This window comes from Salmo salar, chromosome 01, assembly GCF_965601325.2.
Source record: "Salmo salar chromosome 01, fSalSal1, whole genome shotgun sequence".
Classification (NCBI taxonomy): domain Eukaryota; kingdom Metazoa; phylum Chordata; class Actinopteri; order Salmoniformes; family Salmonidae; genus Salmo; species Salmo salar.
The window spans coordinates 32,920,005-32,942,135 of record NC_138291.1 but is presented as its reverse complement, the minus strand read 5'-3'; the positions used below and the strand labels follow the sequence as shown (position 1 = coordinate 32,942,135).

General features: G+C 42.7%; 3 protein-coding genes and 2 long non-coding RNA genes across 8 annotated transcripts; 2 read left to right on the top strand and 3 right to left on the bottom strand.

The window, feature by feature from the left end:
* Window positions 1-294: 294 nt before the first annotated feature.
* LOC145877716 (uncharacterized) lies at window positions 295-2,428 on the bottom strand. Its single transcript, XR_014391946.1, has 3 exons — window positions 2,186-2,428; window positions 701-887; window positions 295-430 (listed from the first exon to the last, which is right to left on the bottom strand). It is a non-coding gene; the product is annotated as an uncharacterized LOC145877716 (long non-coding RNA).
* A 3,122-nt stretch (window positions 2,429-5,550) lies between these two features.
* grxcr1b (glutaredoxin and cysteine rich domain containing 1 b) lies at window positions 5,551-6,257 on the top strand. Its single transcript, XM_082973733.1, has one exon. The coding sequence runs from the start codon at window positions 5,664-5,666 to the stop codon at window positions 6,123-6,125; it is 462 nt and encodes a 153-aa protein (XP_082829859.1). The 5' UTR covers window positions 5,551-5,663; the 3' UTR covers window positions 6,126-6,257.
* A 1,584-nt stretch (window positions 6,258-7,841) lies between these two features.
* LOC106600306 (protein YIPF7-like) lies at window positions 7,842-9,604 on the bottom strand. The gene is given in 5 exon segments (XM_014191619.1): window positions 7,842-8,013; window positions 8,153-8,334; window positions 8,572-8,615; window positions 8,618-8,713; window positions 9,601-9,604. Coding segments are annotated over 5 exon segments (498 nt in total).
* A 793-nt stretch (window positions 9,605-10,397) lies between these two features.
* Window positions 10,398-12,327, top strand: LOC106600581 (uncharacterized). 2 transcript variants are annotated; one of them, XR_014391945.1, is made up of 6 exons: window positions 10,398-10,528; window positions 10,733-10,778; window positions 11,123-11,157; window positions 11,318-11,376; window positions 11,810-11,873; window positions 11,968-12,327. It is a non-coding gene; the product is annotated as an uncharacterized LOC106600581 (long non-coding RNA). The 2 variants fall into 2 exon arrangements; XR_001327846.3 differs by having other exon boundaries at window positions 10,409-10,778.
* dapp1 (dual adaptor of phosphotyrosine and 3-phosphoinositides) lies at window positions 12,295-21,956 on the bottom strand. Of its 3 annotated transcripts, none has more exons than XR_014392599.1 (9): window positions 21,628-21,952; window positions 16,159-16,281; window positions 15,913-16,046; window positions 14,048-14,178; window positions 13,701-13,748; window positions 13,551-13,613; window positions 13,332-13,417; window positions 12,827-13,093; window positions 12,295-12,688 (listed from the first exon to the last, which is right to left on the bottom strand). XR_014392599.1 is itself a non-coding variant. In NM_001141571.1 (9 exon segments), coding segments are annotated over 9 exon segments (750 nt in total). In that variant the 5' UTR covers window positions 21,681-21,806; the 3' UTR covers window positions 12,303-12,664.
* Between the last annotated feature and the right edge of the window lie 175 nt (window positions 21,957-22,131).

Here is a 22,131-nt window from a genome sequence, read left to right as displayed (position 1 = left end):
AACCATCGTAGGATACTGCCGAAGACTAGGGTACGGAGTGTGTCTATCTTGCATCCTGGTCCATGAAGCTTGTTAGAGTTGATCATTTGGAAGACATGAGGGAGCTGCACCGGAACCTGTTTTTGGCATATTCTTTGTGGCAACCTGGAATAAGAATGTTAACATGACTTCATAATACTCAATTAACAATGCTTCTAATGTCATGGGGTATAACTCATTAGTTGAAATCGTACAGACGGTGGGTTGAAGAGCCCTATGGCTAAGTGCACACTGACATGGCCGCGGTAGTTGAAGTGCTTGGATGGAGCTGAACAACAGTGTTTGGCGATAGTACTTGGCCCAGTTGTTCAGGTTCCACATGTGCACACACGCTGGAGAAGTCCACCCCATGGGGGTCCAGGGGCTGCAGGTTCAGATGCTTCATCACATACTTAAAGAAAGCACAGCAGGGATTGTGGTTAAAGCAACACTAAGAAAAGTTCAATGGAGTAGAAGGAAGATAACCCACTAAAGGACAAAGGGCAGCCTGTATAATGCAAAAATTATACTTCCCTGACCTTTACAAAATTATTTACAGAAGCAGATATTTTTGGCTTGATTTAACACTGTCCTTATAACAGAACTTGATGAAATATGAAGGTGACTTAATCTAGGCTACTGTTTATCAATCCAGCCTAATCATGCCAGTAGATAACCCTACCAGTAGATGCTCCCAGTTCTGCATGAGGAAGACGTTGGCCTGGTCCACCACCAGCATCTCAATGGAGGACAGGAAGTCAAAGCCTCGCCCTCCACCTCTGTACGCAGGCAAAGCGGAGACACTATAGTGATGTCAGAGGAGTAGAAGGGTGCGTAGAGCCTAAAAATGCTTCTCAAGATGGACACACCTGGTTTGGAGAATGGGGGGGGGGGGTCAAAGGTTAATAATGGTCAGAGGTAGAGCTGGGCGATATGGACAAAATTCCATATTGCAATAAATGTACATATTTTTTTGCGATAACAAATCAGTGATAAATCATTTTGGGGGGAGGAGCTAGAGCTGGGCAATGTGGACAGAAAGTCAGATTGCGATAATTGTAACTATTTTGCTCAATATCAATACAACAATATTTCTATATATTTTTTTATGAATAGTTACTTTACATTAGCGGCAGGGATACATTACCATCTTTTTTACCCTAGAGAATCAGACAAAAATGTAGGCTACACTCTACCTATTGGCTTCTTTACATATTCAAGCCTGTCTCAAAATACAACACTGCTCCTGGAGGATGGTTGGCCACCCTTGGTAGCCTATAAAATATTGCAACATTACAATTACAAACAAATACTTTTTATGTCTTTTTAATATAATTCCCCCCACGGCTCGAAATAAAAATAAAAAAACGATAAAAAATGAATCTACAGTTCAAAACAGACTCTGGAACGACAGATCCAAAATACATACAACCACTGCACATTCAACAATTAAGCAATGAGACTGATGCAACAGATCAGACATTTAGCTTAAAATGTTGATTAAGATTTATTTCTTACTTTTTTCCCTGCTTGTCTCAGACAAGAGGACAAACGTTAATGTCGAGCCCTGTAATGCATAGGCTATTGCTGTCGACCAGAATTTGGTCACCAAATAATGGTTTTAGAACAATCTACAGAAGCATTGCGTACCAAAACCATCTAAAATTAGATTTAAGCAAAATTCTCTGGTAAGAGGAAGGCAAAGTCGGTCATTTTCGGTTTATCGTCCCAACTCTAGTCAGAGGGAGAAGCGAAAATGGAGTGCAATCTATCTGATGTGTTGGGGGAAGGTGGTGGTGGAGGTGGACATGAGAGGAGGTTAAACAATGTTGGCCTTAAAACTTTAAATAAGCACACATAAAAATGTTATTCATCTCAGATGAATGATGTGGGCTTCCCTTGACCTGAGTCTTGGCATTAGTGCCAGCTGTGATCCTTTTCACAACCTCCTTGCTAATCTCTGTATCAAGGCACAGCTTAAAAGGGTCTAGAAAACACAGGAAGCTCTTTTAAAAATTGAAAACACATTGAAGCATTGTCTTTTCACTTAAAACTCTGCTTCAAGAGTCGGTTGCTGCACTAAGCTATGAAGAATTCCAGGGCTGGATAGTGGATACAAAACCAGAATGAAGGGGGACAATTGAAATCTTTCTCAATGTTTGCTTACCTTCCTTCTCCTCTTGTTCAGCAGTGCTCTCTGCACCCTCCTGTTCTCCCTCTCCAGAGTAGTTGTTTTCCAGACAGAACTGAGACTCATGTTCCTTGTCCTCGAACTCCTCTCCTCCTACTGTTTCATCCTGCATATCATCTTCACCCCTAGCGGACTAAACTCCAATTCATGGTGAAGGAAGTTTATGATGAACTTCTGTTGGTGAAGTTCATCATAAACTTCCTTCACCATGGAGTGAAGTTTAGTCTTCTACCTCACCCCCTTTATTTGATCCTGCTTCCTCCTCATCTGCCTCTTCTGGTGTCGCAGTCAAACCATTTCCTGCTTCTTGATGTTCCTCATCTTCCTCACCATCACTGCCTAATAAAATAAAGCAGAATAGAGAATTCTAATTTTAAATTCTGATTTGATTTGCACACCATTACTGTTCTAAAGTCAAACGACAATCATGACATAACCAATATTCAATATATCTGCAAGCAAAACTATGGTAAAATCAGTGTGCACTTTCACTTGCCTTCACTGAGATGCTCTTCCACCTCTTTATCCTCTACACTCTTCTCATCTTCGCTTTCGTGGTCTGCAGGGCAGCTGAGAGTTGACAACAACTTCTGATATGTCGACTTTTCTCTGGTTCGTCATTCTCGTCACTTTCAGCTCTGGACTGTACCAGGCTGTCTGGCTGTAGCAAAGAGAAAACATTATAAAACACAAGGTTGCTTGGTAGTGTTAGGGTTGAACTGGCTATTTGTATGCATAACTTATATAATATACCGGGGAAGCTATGCTACAAAATTAAGTATATAAACTACGAGTAAATCAACTGTTGAAGACAAGAAGAACTACAACCGGCAACAGGAAGTGCGTCACGACGCTGGGATCAGCCTGCACGCCGACGACAGGAGGAGCAAGTTTAAACCACGCTCCTCCTCCCTCTGACAGGCCAGCATTGAGCAGGAACTATCTCTGTCAGAGTATAAAAGAGAGAACAATAGAATGTGACGCCCTCTTCTCTGTTTTGCCCTGCGAGGTAAAACAGCGAGACCGTATATATGAACAACCCATTTACCACACACGTGTTTGCATTAATTAAAGTACAGCTAAATCAGAAGTTACTATGTGCTGACTATTTTGTTCTGATACCAGAAACGAACTGTCGCAACATTAACAGTAGCTAGGAAACTAGCTAGCTAACTAATTGCAAGTCAGATAAGTAGCTAGCTGACAAGACAGTAGACTTACCAGATCCAATATTTGTGTTTTCTCTGCCTTTTCTGTGACTCTACAATAAATAATTTAAAACATTTGATTTATATTATATGCAGTGTCAAGGGAGTAACATGATTTATATCCAGCCAGCTAGCTATAGAGCCACACGGTGGAGGTGTCATAATATCCTTAAAACCTAGCGGTCAAACAGGGAAAAGGGCCCATCGCTTGAGGCATCACTACAGACCCAGATTCCATGCTATGTCATTGCCGGCCTTGGCCAGGAGACCCATGAGGTGGCGCACACTTGGCCCAGCGGCGTCCGGGTTAGGGGAGGGTTTGGCCGGCCAGGATATCATTGTCCCATCGTGCTCTAGCGTCTCTTTGTGGCGGGCCCGGGCGCCTGCAAGCTGACTTCGGTCGCCAGCTGGACTGTGTTTCGTCCGACATATTGGTGCGACTGGCTTCCGGGTTAAGTGAGCAGTGTGTCAAGAAGGAATGCGGCTTGGCAGGGTCATGTTTCGGAGGACGCATTGGCTCTCGACCTTCGCCTCTCTCGAGTTTGTAGGGGAGTTGCAGCTATTAGACAAGACTGTAACTACCAATTGGATATCATGAAAAAGGGGTAAAAGTACAAAAACAACAACAGGGAAATGGTTCCAATTGTTTTTCCACCATTAATTTCCCATAGGGGATTTTATAAACACTTAATATAAGGGCTGTGTTTTGTGTAGGCTTACCCTGGTGAGTCGGTTTGATAACCATGTAAATCTCAATTGGACAAGGTGACTTTTATCAATATATTCGGCTCTATTTACTCTCAGATTCGAAAATGCTAATTAGCATCAAAGTAGGGGTACTAAGCTAACATATGTAATTGTTTTCAGATGGTCATACCATGGATCATTTAGCTATTTGATTTTGAATTTTAGGACCCCTTTAGGTATTATTTTTTGAATAAACATATTGTTTGTAGAACGAGCAGCGATGCTCCTCTGGGTGTAAACTCTGTGGATTTGAAAAGTAGAAGTGATCAGAGTAGAATGGACCCCCCTTTTACTACGACTTACTGCGACACAACATACAGAATTAAATGGTGTATGGTGCAATATGTATGTCCAATATGAAAAACATACTGAACATCATGCAATACGAATGGGCTAATTAACAATGGGATTTAAAAGTGTTTTCTAAAGTTGATTATTATAATTATATTATTAATATTGTTATTACTATTATTATTAGCAGTAGATAAATAATGTTTTGTTATTTGTATTACTGCTGTTACCATGATAACTATCTAGTAATCTTTACTTTTATTGCTGTTAACAATAATGTCAATGCTATAATATTATTTGTAAAGGCGATTAACTGTTTTCTTTTTTCCATATTGTTAAACAAAATTAATTAGCAAAATACATTTGCTCATAAAATGTTTTATTTATTTATTTTGACTTTTATTTTGAAGTGAAATCGCCGTGTTGACGACCTTATTCCTTCTAGGTCTTGCTTATTCTTGCTGGTAGAATGTAGGCGGGAGACAATGGTAGACACGTGTGTTTGAGTTTTTCAGCAGGACAATAGGGTCACTTCCGTATTCAAATTAAAGGGATAATCTACAATAAATATTCCACAAAAAAGTATATTACTCTACATTCTATTACCAAACTCTGTGCTCTTACTTTGGCTGTAATTGATTCACCCAGACAGACTGTGTGATTTTATGTCAATGACAGCAAAGTTTTAGTTGGGAAATATTTGATCATGGCCTTGAGGAAGGATTCCGCTCTTCCCTTTTTAACGGAACCTGCTCTTGCTACAATAAAGGGATGCTCCTATACAACAGGTGCATGCTTGATAACATTATAATAGGTCCTCAAAGTTGCTGAAGCTTTCATCTGATGAGAGGCTGTGGAGGCATGCCACTGGGCACAAGAACTGGTGGGTTGTTGATCTGCAGTGACCTCTCAACTACGGTTGCCTATTTGGTCATATTTGACCAATCAATTAATTAATTATGCATCATGGGGATATCAGTTTACTGTTTGCCTGTTTTAACTGTTACCATGGCAGAACTTCATTCATTATTAACCATTTTGGTGTCTAGTTTTTTTACTCAGACCATTTTGGACTTAGATTTGACATGTCATTGAGGAAAATGAACAATAGCATAAGGGTATGGCTTAATCTTACAAGAATGCATCTTACTTCACTGAAAGAGAGATGTTGACCATGTAAAACATGTAAAACACCCTCTTGCGTTGCAATGGAGGGCACAACCTCAAGACAAGACAAAGAAAAGGCTCAGAGAACCGTAAGGTTTCGGGTGGCATCTGCAAATAGTGGTCGCATTTTAACTGAGGTTTTCAAGGATGACACATTGACATTGTGTGGCTCAGTGACAGACTCAGTTGACTCGGACTGCACCAGCAACTCGGAGAGCGAGCAGGCGAGCTCCCCACCAACCAGAGAGGCAAATGGGCATCTGTGTGGGTTGGTGGGCACAGCGCCGGATGATTGCGGGAGTGATCCGGATGATCTGCTTATGTACGCTAGCACCAAAAAGGAGCTGCTCTTTAGCAACAAGCGCATTAATATCTGCAGCAAGAATGGGACTGTACGTGGTGTGAAGAATAAAGTCAGTGCAGGTCAAGCGCTGTTCAACAACCTTTCCAACCTCTCCAACGTGTATACAGTGAGTAATTTAACAATGTTATATTCCTCATAGCAATCCTAGCAGGCTTGTGTTTACTTTAGGGAAAAGTCACACAGTGTCAAAACACATCATCATGAGACTTTTGGATCATGCTTGATTTTGGGCATCAGGAGACTTGAAAGCAGTATAAAACTTCAATGTATCAAAAGCGGACTAATGAATAATATATGAGAAAAAGAAAATCTGTAAAATTCCCCTTTAATAACAATTCACCTTTCTAGTCACACTTTACAGTGTGTCCCTAATACCTATGCAATTACAGGGTAACTACAGTGAAGGTACACATTGTTACAGTACTTACAACAGCATTTATCTGTTTCTTTCTCTACCTGCCGTCTTGAAGGGTAACCTGCGTGGCAGCCGACCTCATCTGAAAAAAATACCATGGGAAAAAGATGATGGGAACTGAGACTGGGTCTACTGACTCTGCTGGCTATTATAACACACAACCTTTGGTCTTCAAGATTTGTGTTTATGTATTTACTTCAGGGACAGTCACAATAGGCCCAGTGTCTCAATTACTCCCCCTGGTCCCTTATGGTTTATGACCTGAATGGTTGAGATAATAGGGAATAATCAAGCAATCCTAAATCCAATACAGTAGAGATCCAAACCCTACAGTTATGAACAGACTAATCCTCTAAATACAGAATTATTCTAGAGGCTGTGTAAATCAGCTATGCCAAACCCTGTATTGGACATGTGCTATTGAATGGATGAATTCAAAATAAAAATCTTCATGTCCTACAAATCTGTTTTTGATCAGTAAAAGAAAAACACTTTAACTCAAAGTTACAGTCCTATGACTGTAAGACAACATGTACTTCACCAAGGAAAAGTTATCAGAATGGAGCATCATATTTCTTTGCTGATGTTTAAAAATACTTTCTAAGGTTAAATGTTTTGTAAGTGGGCTGCTTTGTGAGTGTAAATTGGATGAAATCATTTAAGACTGTATTCTTGGAAGAACAATGCATTCTTTATATAGTAAAACCATGCTTAACCATGCTCTTGCACTATTGTATTTTGAAGACTAAGAACCATGTAGGTTTGTAAGTTTATACACTGGTAATAATTCTAGCTTTTTCTTTCATTTCCCAGATGAAATATATATATATTTTTACCTTTATTTAACTAGGCAAGTCAGTTAAGAACAAATTCTTATTTTCAATGACGGCCTAGGAACAGTGGGTTAACTGCCTTGTTCAGGGGAAGAACGACAGATTTGTACCTTGTCAGCTTGGGGATTCAATCTTGTAACCTTTTGGTTACTTGTCCAACGCTCTAACCACCTGCCGCCCCAAATATGTTATACTCAATGTATGTTTTTTCATATCCTGAATGTATGTTTTTTTAAGACAAGATACAGTGAATTATACTGTTAAAATCAATCTTAAATAAAGTTTTATAGCTTTTCAACATGGTGTTCGTTAGTTCCATAATTTCAATTGAAGTCAGTGTTGCCTTTTGACACAATGTAACATTTCAAATTCCATTTATTGGCACATTCCAATGCACAAATGTCAACCAATTACACACCCAGATGACATTTTTCACAATGTAAAGTAACTCCTATGGAAAAACTGTTCCTCATTTTTTTTAAATCTAGGAATTTAACAAACAAAACGCCATATATAACTATAACTCAATACCATACCAGACATGTATTGCCCAATGTAGGGCTTCAGAAATTAGATCTCTGTTGACAGTCAATGACAGTAGTGGCCTTCAGAACACTGTTAGCAAGGCAAAGACTCCATAGAGTCCATAGGGCAGGGCACAGGGGTACACTACCAACAGCTGCTGGCCCTCCATAGCCAGGGTGGAGATGAAGATCTTGGAAGCTGAGAGACTGCACCAGCCAATCACCAGCAAGGCCAGGATCGTTCCGATGATCCCTCTGGGCGTAAATCAAAAGTCAAATTTGACAGAACAAAGGACATGACAGAACAGAAATCAAGATGAGCAAACTGTGTTTTTCTACATAATATTATTTAGGCAACCTTTTAATTGTTTTTGGACTGGAAAGGCCTACTCGCTGTAGGGGAAAGACGACTGCAAATGCAGATAGTGCCACAATTGGGAGGAGGCGGTAGCCCAGCACGCTGGCTACACAGCCATAGGACACAGTCAGGGAACTAATCAGGGTCAACAGGGTGTAGATCGCCATACAGCCGATGGTACTGATCCCATAGACATAGCCAAAGTGGGATTTGCCTGCCTATATAAAGAGTAAATACATTTCGTTACAGTACACTTTCAGTACAGTACATGCACAATTACATACAGCAAAGCTACAAATATGTTTTATCTGAATAGTAAATCATGATGAATTGGGCTGTGAAAACATGCAACACACACACACACACACACACACACACACACACACACACACACACACACACACACACACACACACACACACACACACACACGAGCTGCTGGGGAGGTTCTTCACCATGAGTAAAGTGACACCCAGAGCAATACAGAACAGAATAGGGTCAGGTCGGTCTCATTCATGATGCTGCCATCTGCTGGGATCATAGGGTTCAGCACTGTCAACGTCTTCTGCCATATGTGCTCAAAATTCATGCCAATCTCTGCACAAATACACAACAGATGAATAAAAACAGATGTGAAGATGAGAAGACCTACAGTTGAAGTCGGAAGTTTACATACACTTAGGTTGGAGTCATTAAAACTCGTTTTTCAACCACTCCACAAATTTCTTGTTAACAAACTATAGTTTTGGCAAGTCGGTTAGGACATCTACTTTCTGCATGACACAAGTAATTTTTCCAAAAATTGTTTACAAACAGATTATTTCACTTGTATTTCACTGTATCACAATTCCAGTGGGTCAGAAGTTTACATATACTAAGTTGACTGTGCCTTTAAACAGCTTGGAAAATTCCAGAAAATGATGTCATGGCTTTAGAAGCTTCTGATAGGCTAATTGACATAATTTGAGTCAATTGGAGGTGTACCTGTGGATGTAATTCAAGGCCTACCTTCAAACTCAGTGCCTCTTTGCTTGACATCATGGGAAAATCAAAAGAATTCAGCCAAGACCTCAGAAACAAAATTGTAGACCTCCACAAGTCTGGTTCATCCTTGGGAGCAATTTCCAAATGTCTGAAGGTACTGCATTCATCTGTACTAACAATAGTACGCAAGTATAAACACCTTGGGACCACGCAGCCATCATACCGCTCAGGAAGGAGATGCGTTCTGTCTCCTAGAGATGAACGTACTTTGGTGCGAAAAGTGCAAATCAATCCCAGAACAACAGCAAAGGACATTGTGAAGATGCTGGAGGAAACAGGTACAAAAGTATCTATATCCACAGTCAAACGAGTCCTATAGACATAACCTGAAAGGCCACTCAGCAAAGGAGAAATGGAGAAATGTCCTCTGGTCTGATGAAACAAAAATATTACTGTTTGGCCATAATGACCATCGTTAACTGTACTTTAACTGTACTTACTCATCCTCATACTCTGGGTTAAGGTTATAGCCATTGTAGTCATAGGCCACCTGTCCCTGATCATCGATGTAATACCCTGACTGGTAGAAGTCCTGTTCACATTTCTGAAAGTCCCCCATTGCTATGGAGTAGGTGGAAAAGATGAAGACAAAGATCATTACTGTAACAGTAGAGTGAAGTAAGGGGCCCTTTTGAGGAGGGCTGCTCAGTTCTCACACGTTATATCACGAAACAAGTTGCCAACCAAATCACAATTTTATAAGCTACAAATTAAAATACAAATAGACGACCTATTGCGCTTCATTCTTTGGTCAATATTATACTGACACTACAGCAGAAAAGGCATGCCAGATATTCAAACAGCAGGTTTCACTCAAACTGCTAAGGCCAGATCATAATTAGTTACTGGGATTGCCTTATTGTTCAGTTCAGATTTCAAACCTTGAGGTAAATTCTGAGCAAGACCTCCTGTTATGTTGTCAGGGGAGAGTTTTGAAAGAACATTTGAAGGCTGTGTGGGATGTACAAATGTATAAATAGTTTCCTCTATTTGAGCTGGGGGCATGATAACCCCAGAGAAGTAGACTAAGTAGTACCCCACTTTCTATCTAATCTATTTCTTAATTTCCTATTCTCTTTTTTTCTCCTTTTTCTAGGTTTAGTAATATGTCTTATGCAAATTAAGAAAATTGCAGAAATGCAATGGTTTTGGATACTGTGTGCTACTGAACAGAATTAACAATTTCCACTGTTTACATGGCTCTTATTTTGAAGGATTTTCGAACAGCTTAAATCGGATGTTGCTGGCTCAACATGGGTTAAGCCAGTCATATGATTTCCCTGTGGGCAAAACTGCTTACTTAAATAAAAAAATATATAATAATTTAAAATAGGGGTAACAGTGGATTAGCATTCATACATTTACAAGGTAGTAATACATTAAAATTTTGTTCTCCATATGAAAAACAACCAAGTCCAGCTAACTAGCTAGCTACCTTGCTAAACCCAGTATCAGCTGGAGCTAAATTAGCTGTCAACGAAATAGCAAGGAAAGCTAGGAAGAGCACAAAAAACACCTGCTGATATTCTCAACATTTACAGACATTCTTACCATAATTCAGTTCTCTTCTAGCAATTGACGGTGGAATAAAAGACATAACATTTCTATCATGGCTGATGTAAGTATAAATTATTTGAACACAATCATTGATTACATTCATCTCTAGCTAGCTGAAGTCATAGCCAGTTGCTACACCAGTGTAGTATCTACCAGGGATACAACTCACTGGGGGCCCAACTTTACCCCCCACATTCTGAAGTTGCATTTTTGTTTTATCATTGGAATGTGATACAAAATGAGGCAACGGTGTGCTTTAGCACGGCTCCGAGTGGTAGGGTAGGCTTTTTGGAGTGTTTATGTGACAAATAAAAATAATAACTATGCCTCCCCCCACTTCTAAAACCATAGTTGCACCCCTGGTAGCTACCTATCTTGTCTCTATCTTGACACATTTTGTTGCAGGACTTGAAGAGATACTTGTACAAGCTGTTACCAAGGTATGTTTTTTTGTTGTATGATTGTGTTCATTGTGATTCTTCTGTTGCTGAAACCTAATATTGAACTTGTGAATCCCTAATGTGAAAAGTGAAGTTCAGTAGTTTGAATTATAACTAAGGAGTTATGTCATGTGCTGCTCTTTTTCTCCTTATCCACCAGTATTGAGGGTCTTCATGCAATCATAGTGACAGATAGGGATGGTGTCCCAGTTATTAAAGGTAGGTCTCCCTCACAACTGTGTTTTGTTCTAAAAGCTAGGTAATTTAGTTGACCTTTTCTTGTCCTTGTCCAATGTGTTGTGCTCATTGTACCTGATGCATTCTCCTTCAGTGGCGAAAGATAATGCACCAGAATATGCTCTACGGCCAGGCTTCCTCTCCACCTTTGCATTGGCCACCGACCAGGGCAGTAAGCTAAGGCTCTCTAAAAACAAGAGTATCATCTGCTACTATAACACATACCAGGAAAATTCAATCTGGACCTAACATATAAAAGGATGTAGGCCTGGGATGGCTTGATGATTAGTTGAGTCAGGTGTGATAGTGCTGGTCTAGAACAAAAAAAATGTGCATTCCCTGGTGCTCCCCAAGAACAGATGGAAAAACACTGACCCATGTGCCTTGTTATGCTGACAATCTCACCTTTTTCCAGATTGTGCAGTTTAACCGGTTACCATTGGTGATAAGTTTCATCGCAAGCAGTAGTGCCAACACAGGTAAGATGAAGATCTCTACTTATATATCCTCTGCATGAATGAAGACGACAAGTACAGCATTCTGAAGTGTTATCCAAACTGTTGTTATTTGTAGGTTTGATTATCCGTCTGGAGAAGGAGCTTGTACCACTAATCGAAGAGCTACGGCAGGTAGTGGAGGTTGCTTAGGAGTGTATCACCTTGACAGCAATGGGACTATTCTGTGACAGAGTCAGTCATGAAAAAGGATCTATCTGAAACTACATATTTTTAATATCTATATCATGCACATACATACATACAGAGAGCTCTGTTGCTGAAAGACATAGATACAGGACATGTTGTTAGTGTCATGATGCTGTGTTTGTTGCCTTAATTTTCTAATACTTGAATGTAACCCCTTCCTTTCTCGTGTTTGTAATTAATAAACTGACTCTGTTGCTAATTTCTCTATTAAAATAAATATTTATTCACAGTATGAGGGTTACATCTTGTTAAGTAAAATTAAGATCAAGTAAATGTCAACCAGTGAAAGATATGAATCTAGAGAAAATACAATTCCTGGAGGAACTCAAGTCTATCGCAAAAAAATACGATTAGATCCAAAACATTGTCATTGTGCATGTCCTGAAAATTACATGGTCATTTTTCGATGGTCAGAGAGCCTCATTGTCTTTTGTCTTGGGTTGCCAGCCAGTCAGCTGTGGAGCAGAAATGATCTCTGAGGATAACAGGAGTGACAAGCTACCAGACTTAAGATAATTTAGTTCACTGTGAGAATATGCCTCTTTTGGCTCCTCCTCTTCATGTTGTCATCTTCCTTTTCTTATTTGTGACTGAAAACAAACATTCATTTGTTAGGCTATTTTGCTCTGGCACTACTCCCATTAGTTAAGCATTTGGATTAAGGTAGCCAGTTCAAGCTTTGTTTCTGTTTTATACATTTGAATAGTAATAGTGGATTATGGGCTCACCAGTTTCCATCGTATTATCTTGATCCACTCATCTGCCTCCACACCACTCTTGGCACACAGATAAAATGTCCTCTCAGGGAACACCAAACTAAATAAGAGACCGAATGAGTATTAATGCCAGGTTTAATATCAACAGCTACAGAAAGAGACCCAGCAACAAAATAAAGTAGCTGAGTGGAGGTTAGAACTTCTCCTGTCATCACTCTGGTTGCACTTCCTCTTATCTGCCACTGCCATCGGCCACCATGATCCATATTTTATATTCCTCTGTAAGCGGAAGTGAAACCAACAGATATGTTTAAAAATGCCCACTGAGGTTTACCAAATTCAAGACTGAACAATGAAACTAGCACCAGTGGCAAAAAAAACCTGAAGGGAAAGCTGACCTTTAACAGCAGTGTATTGTAGTCAAAACAGTATTATTAATTGTTAGTCAATAGTCTGTAAAGGCCTTAATCACGAGAGTTGGTAGGCCCACTCCTGGCTCAATGGATTGGAGTCTCACCAGAAGCAGTTGACTCTGTCCTTGGAGTAGTCAAACTGGACTGCAGAGCATGCTGTCAGATCCAGGGTGCGAATAGGCTCATCAAACTAAGACAGGAGAGCAAATGAGAGATGGCAACACCATCCTGTCACAAACACAGACAAATAAAATCTAGCCATTCATGATATTACATCTGCATCATAAACCATGATTGCCATCAGAGACATGGTTTCTACTCACCATTTTGTCCTTAAAGTATTTGAGCTCATTTCTGTTTAATGTGAACCACCTCTGCTTCCAGTTCTGAAAATAAATACCATAAATTGAAAGTCTTTCAACCAGAACAACAGTCCACTAAACCTGGTCTGTACAGTTGCCTCTTTCTCTCACCTTTACGACTGCTCCTAACTTTACCAGATAGCCCTCTTTTGTTCCAAACTGTGAACAAAATCATTAGAAAAACAATATCTCATGAGGTTTGTGATACTTGACCTAAGTAATTATGTTGTTATGATTAACCCATGTGTTTGTGGCTCAGTTGGTAGAGCATGGTGTTTGCAACGCCAGGGTTGTGGGTTCGATTCCCACGGGGGACCAGTACGAGGGGAAAAAAAAGAAAAAAAAAGAAATGTATGAACTGTATGCATTCACTACTGTAAGTCGCTCTGGATAAGAGCGTCTGCTAAATGACAAAAAAATGGTTAAAAAAAATGTAATAAATGAGCTTGTGGTCATACCGATGGAGCGTTAGCCACCAGGTCACTCTCTGTTCGTCCTGTCTGCATGGCAGTGTGAACCCGCACAGACTCATAGATGGACGGCTCTTCTACACGCCATGGATATGGGCATTTAAGGACAATGAGGGTACCTGGTTGAGTGAAAGGTAAAAGTTCAGGTTAGGAGTCTTGAGGGTATACCAAGGGATATATTTCAGTCATTGAAAATACACTGCTCAAAAAAATAAAGGGAACACTTAAACAACACAATGTAACTCCAAGTCAATCACACTTCTGTGAAATCAAACTGTCCACTTAGGAAGCAACACTGATTGAGAATAAATTTCACATGCTGTTGTGCAAATGGAATAGACAACAGGTGGAAATTATAGGCAAGTAGCAAGACACCCCCAATAAAGGAGTGGTTCTGCAGGTGGGGACCACAGACCACTTCTCAGTTCCTATGCTTCCTGGCTGATGTTTTGGTCACTTTTGAATGCTGGCGGTGCTTTCACTCTAGTGGTAGCATGAGACAGAGTCCACAACCCACACAAGTGGCTCAGGTAGTGCAGCTCATCCAGGATGGCACATCAATGCGAGCTGTGGCAAGAAGGTTTGCTGTGTCTGTCAGCGTAGTGTCCAGAGCATGGAGGCGCCACCAGGAGACAGGCCAGTACATCAGGAGACGTGGAGGAGGCCGTAGGAGGGCAACAACCCAGCAGCAGGACCGCTACCTCCGCCTTTGTGCAAGGAGGAGCAGGAGGAGCACTGCCAGAGCCCTGCAAAATGACCTCCAGCAGGCCACAAATGTGCATGTGTCTGCTCAAACGGTCAGAAACAGACTCCATGAGGGTGGTATGAGGGCCCGACGTCCACAGGTGGGGGTTGTGCTTACAGCCCAACACCGTGCAGGACGTTTGGCATTTACCAGAGAACACCAAGATTGGCAAATTCGCCACTGGCGCCCTGTGCTCTTCACAGATGAAAGCAGGTTCACACTGAGCACATGTGACAGACGTGACAGTCTGGAGATGCCGTGGAGAATGTTCTGCTGCCTGCAACATCCTCCAGCATGACCGGTTTGGCGGTGGGTCAGTCATGGTGTGGGGTGGCATTTCTTTGGGGGGCCGCACAGCCCTCCATGTGCTCGCCAGAGGTAGCCTGACTGCCATTATGTACCGAGATGAGATCCTCAGACCCCTTGTGAGACCATATGCTGGTGCGGTTGGCCCTGGGTTCCTCCTAATGCAAGACAATGCTAGACCTCATGTGGCTGGAGTGTGTCAGCAGTTCCTGCAAGAGGAAGGCATTGATGCTATGGACTGGCCCGCCCGTTCCCCAGACCTGATTCCAATTGAGCACATCTGGGACATCATGTCTCGCTCCATCCACCAACCCCACGTTGCACCACAGACTGTCCAGGAGTTGGCGGATGCTTTAGTCCAGGTCTGGGAGGAGATCCCTCAGGAGACCATCTGCCACCTCATCAGGAGCATGTCCAGGCGTTGTAGGGAGGTCATACAGGCACGTGGAGGCCACACACACTACTGAGCCTCATTTTGACTTGTTTTAAGGACATTACATCAAAGTTGGATCAGCCTGTAGTGTGGTTTTCCACTTTAATTTTGAGTGTGACTCCAAATCCAGACCGCCATGGGTTGATAAATTGGATTTCCATTGATTATTTTTGTGTGATTTTGTTGTCAGCACATTCAACTATGTAAAGAAAAAAGTATTTAATAAGATTATTTCATTCATTCAGATCTAGGATGTGTTATTTTAGTGTTCCCTTTATTTATTTGAGCAGTGTATAAATAAACAGCATGGAAATGGTTAGGTTTTGACTTTGGATTCAGTAAGGTCTGAATAACTGGTCTCAAGCCAACCTGTCTCACTGCCCAGCAGAGGCTGGTTGGCAAAATGGCTGACAAAGTCCTGGAGGGACGCAAACTCATTGAAGCCAAAAGCGTAGCCACTGCTTTTCCGTGTCACATGGAAATGTTTAACTGAATCCTTGGCTCTGTATAAGGAAAGAAAAAAGCATGTGGTGAATGGGAATCCATCTGAAATGGGGCATGGAAGAGGGAGGGAGACGTTTTACTTTTTAAGAGGGACGGGATAGGTAGGCCCACCTGACAGAGAGGGCAAAGCTGCCAGGACCCTCATGACTGTTTCGGAGGAGATAGCTGCCATCTTTCCCATTGGATAGGAGGATAGCTTCAGCGGCATGGCGGGACAGGTCAAAGTGGTACCATCTGGGAGAGGTGGAAGACAGACAAAGCCAATCACAGTATAGCATCTAACAGACATGCATCACTAATGTGAGTGGTGAGCAGACTCATGAAATCTTTAGGTTACAACCGTAACCCCGGTTCTCTGATAGTATGAGTGAGGTATTTCACTTATGGGATACGCCCCCAGCGTATTCGTCAGAAGCCTTTATTACACTACGCCAGCCATGATTGGCTGGATGTCGAGACATGTGCGTCGGGGAAGATTGTCCCTCCTACCCAATAAAAAAGGCCCAATGCAGCATCTCTGAGTCATTCAAAAATAAGGAACACTTATTCCTCGCTCATGCAAGGAGGGTGGTCTGGTGAAATGCCTCACTCATACAATCAGAGAACCAAGGTTATGGTCGTGACCTAAAGTTCTCTTTCAAGTATTTGTTTTGGTATTATGGAATATACTGACTCCTGTATTGCCAGACAAGCTTATCCTGACGACTAACTGCCCTGTGTGATATTTCACACAAATGGGCTTTGCCCCCAGAAGATCCTACACGTAAAACAGTATGTGCGCTAGGGTCGGTGCAGTGACATCGAGCATATAAAACTTCGCAAATGTATTAGGTGAAGCCCAACTCGCTGCTGAGCAAATATCCTGGCTCGATATGCTCTTAAATAAAGCCCAGGATGTAGCCATTCCTCTAGTAGAATGAGCCCGTAGGCCAGCAGGAGACTGAAGACCCTTACTTCTGTAGGCTAAAGGGATAGCCCCCACAATGCAGTGGGAGAGGGGTTGTTAAGTGAGCGCTTTACCTGTGTGTAAATCCCTTAGTCCTGTCCATGTAGATGTGCAGAGTGCGTACTGGGCACAACATATGCAACTGTTGATATTCCGGAGAGGAAAACGGTGGGGGATAAAAAGCTACCAGCTCAAGGGGAAGACACATCAAAGATGGGTTAATAATCTTAGGGATAAAGGCGGGGTTAGGCCGCAATGATACCCTATTGTTACCAGGTGAAAACTGTGCACATGACGAGTGAGTGAATGTCACTTACACGCTTCGCGGAGGCCAATGCTAGTAATAGCGCGGTCTTAAATGAAAGCCTCTTCAGTTCCACCTGATCCAAGGGCTCAAAAGGTTGTTGGCATAGAGCATCCAAAACAATTGATAAATCCCATGACGGGGCAAGCTGTTTGGATACTGGACGCAAACAACGTGCACCCTTGAGAAAACGGGTGACAAGGGGGTGCTGCTCCACTGTCGTGCTCCCAAAACCCACATGACAAGCCAAAATAGCTGCTAGATATACCTTAATAGTAGAAAAAGCATTTCCTTTTTCTAATAATTCCTGTAGAAACCTCAGGATTACCGGGACAGAGCACTGGAATGGCACTGTCTGTGATTTAGTGCACCATTCCTCAAACATGAGCCATTTACAATTATAAAAGGGACCTGGTAGATGAGGCTCTAGCACTCTGAATAGTTGAAATTACATTTTGGGGAAGCCCGGCAGTGTTCCAAGTTGAACCATTCACAGGCCAGGCCCAGAGTGCCAAACGTTCTGGGTGAGGATGGAAAATCCCCACATACCTGTTGACTGTTCTGCCCTCGTGGGTCGCACCCCAACCCGAGAGAAATGCGTCTGTCGTGACTACTTTTCTGGATAAAACGGTGCCATCTGGACACCCTGTGACAGAAATGTCCGGTGTCTCCAGGAGTGCAGTGCTACCATGCAGTCTATGGAGATCTGTACACGGTGATGGTTGTGACGTATTGGGCTGAGACCTAGAGAAGAGACCCAGTGTTGAAACACTCATATTCAAACGTCCTAATGGGATGACTACTAAAGCTGATGCCATCAAACCTAGTAGCCTCAGGCATGTTTTAAAAGAGACCAGGTTCCCTCTGCGAAACAGTGCTAGGCAATCTTGGAATGTTCTTATATGTTCCACTGAAAGGCGAGCTTTGAATGAATCCGAAACTAGGAAAGAGATTGGAAAGAGGAAAGAGCCTAGGAAACCTAGGAAAGAGATTGTCTGCATGGGAATCAGAACGCTCTTTACTGTGTTCATTCTGAAACCTAGAAATGTCAGGTGTTCCAATAGTAGCTGACTGTGTTCTAAGACCTGGTCTCGGTTGCGCGCACAGCAGCCAGTCGTCTATGTATGTCATCAGCCGAATGCCCCTCTCTCTGGGGCTATGGCTGCCTCCGTACACTTCGTAAAACACGAGGTGACAGTGAGAGGCCAAAAGAGAGTACCAGAAATGTGTAGATTACGCCTTGAAAACCGAATCTGAGAAATTTCCTGTGAAGAGGGTATATTGAGATGTGAAAGTAAACGTCCTTCAGGTCGACGGATACGAACCAATCGCCTGGGCGCACAGAACAGTGTGTGTCAACATTCTGAACGTGTACTTTCTCATGTGCCTGTTCAGAGGACGTAGATCTAGGATCGGACGTATGCCGCCCCCCCCCTTTTTGGAACCAGGAAATATCTTGAGTAAAAAAAAAATGCAGTGGCTTTGCTCTGGAGGAACAATTCTTATTGCCCTTTTCTCTATTAGTGATGTGATTTCCTCCCAGAGTACACACGCTGATTCCCCCTGAGCCTGAGTGTATATAATTCCCTTGAATCGAAGCGGAGTGACAGCGAATTGTAGTCTGTATCCCCTGTCTATCGTGCCCTAATCCAGATTTACATGGCGCATGCCCACCAGTTCTCTCCCTCTCCTGGGATATCATGAGCCAAATCTCTCTTCCTGACGCCTGGACAGTGGCTTTAAGCAGACGCAGGTTGAGGTCTGTGGCAATACAGATCTCATCCCACAGACCAGGCTGCAGTGTGACCGCTAGCTCATCCTGTAGCTCAGCTTGATATGCCGAGAGCATGGATGCGGCGCTGAGAGCCCTCACCGCTGTGATGCCCGACCTGTAGACCTTCTCTGTCACAGAGGACTGGAACGTACTTGGTTGGTAAGGTGGGGCCAGTCGAGGTCATGGAGGACTTCTGGCTGGGGTGTAGATGGGAAGCCACCAGGGGTTCGATGGGGGGTGTGTGGGCAAGCCCAATCCCTGCCATGTCAACACAGTCCAATCCCACCACCTTGGACAGGGTTCTTGAAGGAGAAAGGTGTACTCCAGGTACAGGTAACCTCCTCCAGGCATTCTGGGAAGACTGATAGGAATTGCCTGACTGCCCGTTTGGCTATGGGTAGCCTCTTACCGGGACGTGGTGGTCTCTGCTACTGCATTGGGCCAGGGAATCACCAGTTTATTCGCAGTGTGTTTGCACATGTCCTGCAGGTCCACGCCGAGAACTGCTGGGGATGGCGCCCCGCCTGCGTGTCTAGTTTCGGATCCCCCGGCAGGAGGCTTGGTTTCCTGGCCTGAGGGGTTGAAGGAGTCTTCGTCTCCATTCGATGATTCCGAAAGGAGGCTGTCGGAAAACCCTGTGGAGTCATTATCGTCTCCAATCAGGAAGCCCGGCAGTGAGGCCGTAAGGTCGTTGCTGGAGTCCTCCAACAGTGGGGCAATGGCATTGAGCTGGTCGCCCCAGCTAGCGCTAGCCGTCGCTTTACGATTCCCTGTTTGGATATCCATCACCTCTGGTGAGCAATCGGGGACGCCGGCCCCCCATGTTAGGGTCCTGTTGACTCAGGCTAGCTTGGCGTGCCAGCCTGCGACAGAGGCTCTTCACAGTGAAGAGGCCACAGTGTGGACAGAAGCCAGGGAAGGCTTCCTGGGCATGTGGCAACCTAAGGCAAGCGGAGCACATAGAGTGGGTGTCTTTAGCCGATATCTTGTTTCCACAGGAGCAGATTCGTGCCGGGAGCTTCTCCTTGTTTGGGGTGGGAGATGCTTTTGTCGCCATAGCTTGGATGCTATGTTTTTAGCTGTCAGAAAAAAACTAGCGTGGTAGGCTAGTCCGATAACCCACTAATCGCTAGCTATCTCCATGGCACTTGTTGTGATGGCCGGATACCATTTCCGAAACAGGTTAGAAAAGATAGCTTGGTGTGGCTAGTAAAACTTTTCTTGTCGAAGTAAAACCACAAACGCTAGCTAGCGTGGTGGCTAGCTTGCTAACGACTAGTGACTGTTTGGATACAGCTAACTTGGTCGTGAACGAGTTAGCCTTGTCACAGCTGTACCTATTCCTCCCTCAAAAGGAAAAGGAAAATTGTCACCACCGCACAGTCCCGAGAATAGCACCCAGTGAGCGAGTTGTAAGCTCACGTCTGTGGACAGTTTAGCTAGTTCTGGAAAATGTAGTCGTGTCGAGGTAAGCTTTCTGATGAAAAGCGAGAAGAGGTGTTTGAATAACTCAGAGATGCTGCATTGGACCTTAATAGGATAGGAGGGACATCCTTCCCCGGCGCACGTCTCGAAGTCCAGCCAATCATGGCTGGCGTAGTGTAATAAAGGCTTCTGATGAATATGCTGGGGGCGTATCCCATAAGTGAAATATCAAAACGAATACTTGAGACATGTCACTGGGTGTGAAGAGATATACCGCTAAGGTGCAACAGACTAGCAGGAAGTGCATGTTAAACCCAAATAATTATTGGCAAGAGAAACATGCACACTGTAAGATCTGAAAAGTAAAGTGCCACCATGTAATGAACAGCTGCAGTGTGTGTGTAAGAAACACTGACCAATTGTTCTCAAGTGACTTCACCATGCAAAGGCACTTTAGAGGTCACTTCATGGTTTGACCCAGTTCTGACATTGAGACAAAGCTGTTGATCCTCAAACAAACAAGACAGCTGCAGAAAAAAAATCACTGTAACTAATGTGGATGTGAAAGTTGGTTATTTGCGTTGCAGATGGCAGGGTCTACTTATTTCACACTTCAATAAACTCAACGCCAACGCCTGCACCAGAATAGGTACAACAGAATGTCATGCAGTGAGAACTTGAATATTTATTTGTTCCTTTATTCAAAAGGAGCAGTTTGGAATTCATACAACAATAAAGCGATCACCCCCACTACATTTTGGGTAAAGGATGGGGCTAAAGTTAGAGAAATGTAACCGCTCAAATTCATCTACAAACAATGGAGTAAAACAAGCTCATATATTGGGTTCTGGTTGGGTAGGGTACAGTTGAAGTAGTTTATATTAGGCATTTAAATTATATTATTCAAGATTCAATGGCTTTATATTATGCATTTTTAAATTGAGGTTGAAAACAATACTATGCCTAAAGGGATTTCCTTCTCTAGAACGCCTTTCAGATATTGACCAAGCGTTCCTTCCTGAACAATGCTAAAACGCACTGCCCATGAAGAATACTTTAATTTCCTTTTGATCAGGTAGGCTCTGAAATAAGATTTACGAATAGGCAAAATTATAATTAAGACATTCTTACCCTAACGACTCCAACTCATCGTCGACACTTGGCGTATCACTGTAGTAGCTCATCGTGTAAACAATGGCAGTTCACCTGTGCGCTTCTCAGTCTCCACCTGTCAGGTTACCGAGTCGACTCAACATTCTAAAAGCACAGACCGAAATCGACACACTGACTGACCAAAATAAAACTACCATACGAGGAAGTTGTCTCGGCTGCTGGCTGGGAAGATTAAATTAGACATGCTACGTCATTCCACAACAAAACAGAACATACTGTAAGCCTACGGTATGGCTGTGCCATAGTGATGTGCCCACTGCATCTCAAAGTCCACAGCTTGCTTGTAGGATTACACTGTTCTTTACATTTCAAAATAAATAAAGAGGTAGGGGGAAGGAGCTGGAGGGGTTGACTGAGACCCCTTAACCCTTGTTTAGAATACTAGGCAAATTAAGTCGTTTGCTGGCATATAATAAACCTCATTATTGTACACAAATGAACATGACATTTAACAACACTAAG

Excerpts from the sequence above, each read along its gene's own strand:
- dapp1 (XM_045719463.2), bottom strand. The coding sequence starts at position 21,680 with ATGAGCTACTACAGTGATACGCCAAGTGTCGACGATGAGTTGGAGTCG. Across the intron at positions 16,047-16,158 it reads AGCTTTGCCCTCTCTGTCAG|AGCCAAGGATTCAGTTAAAC; the intron begins GTGGGCCTACCT and ends TTCCTTATACAG. Across the intron at positions 13,418-13,550 it reads AATACTTTAAGGACAAAATG|TTTGATGAGCCTATTCGCAC; the intron begins GTGAGTAGAAAC and ends CTCCTGTCTTAG.
- grxcr1b (XM_082973733.1), top strand. The coding sequence starts at position 5,664 with ATGGAGGGCACAACCTCAAGACAAGACAAAGAAAAGGCTCAGAGAACC.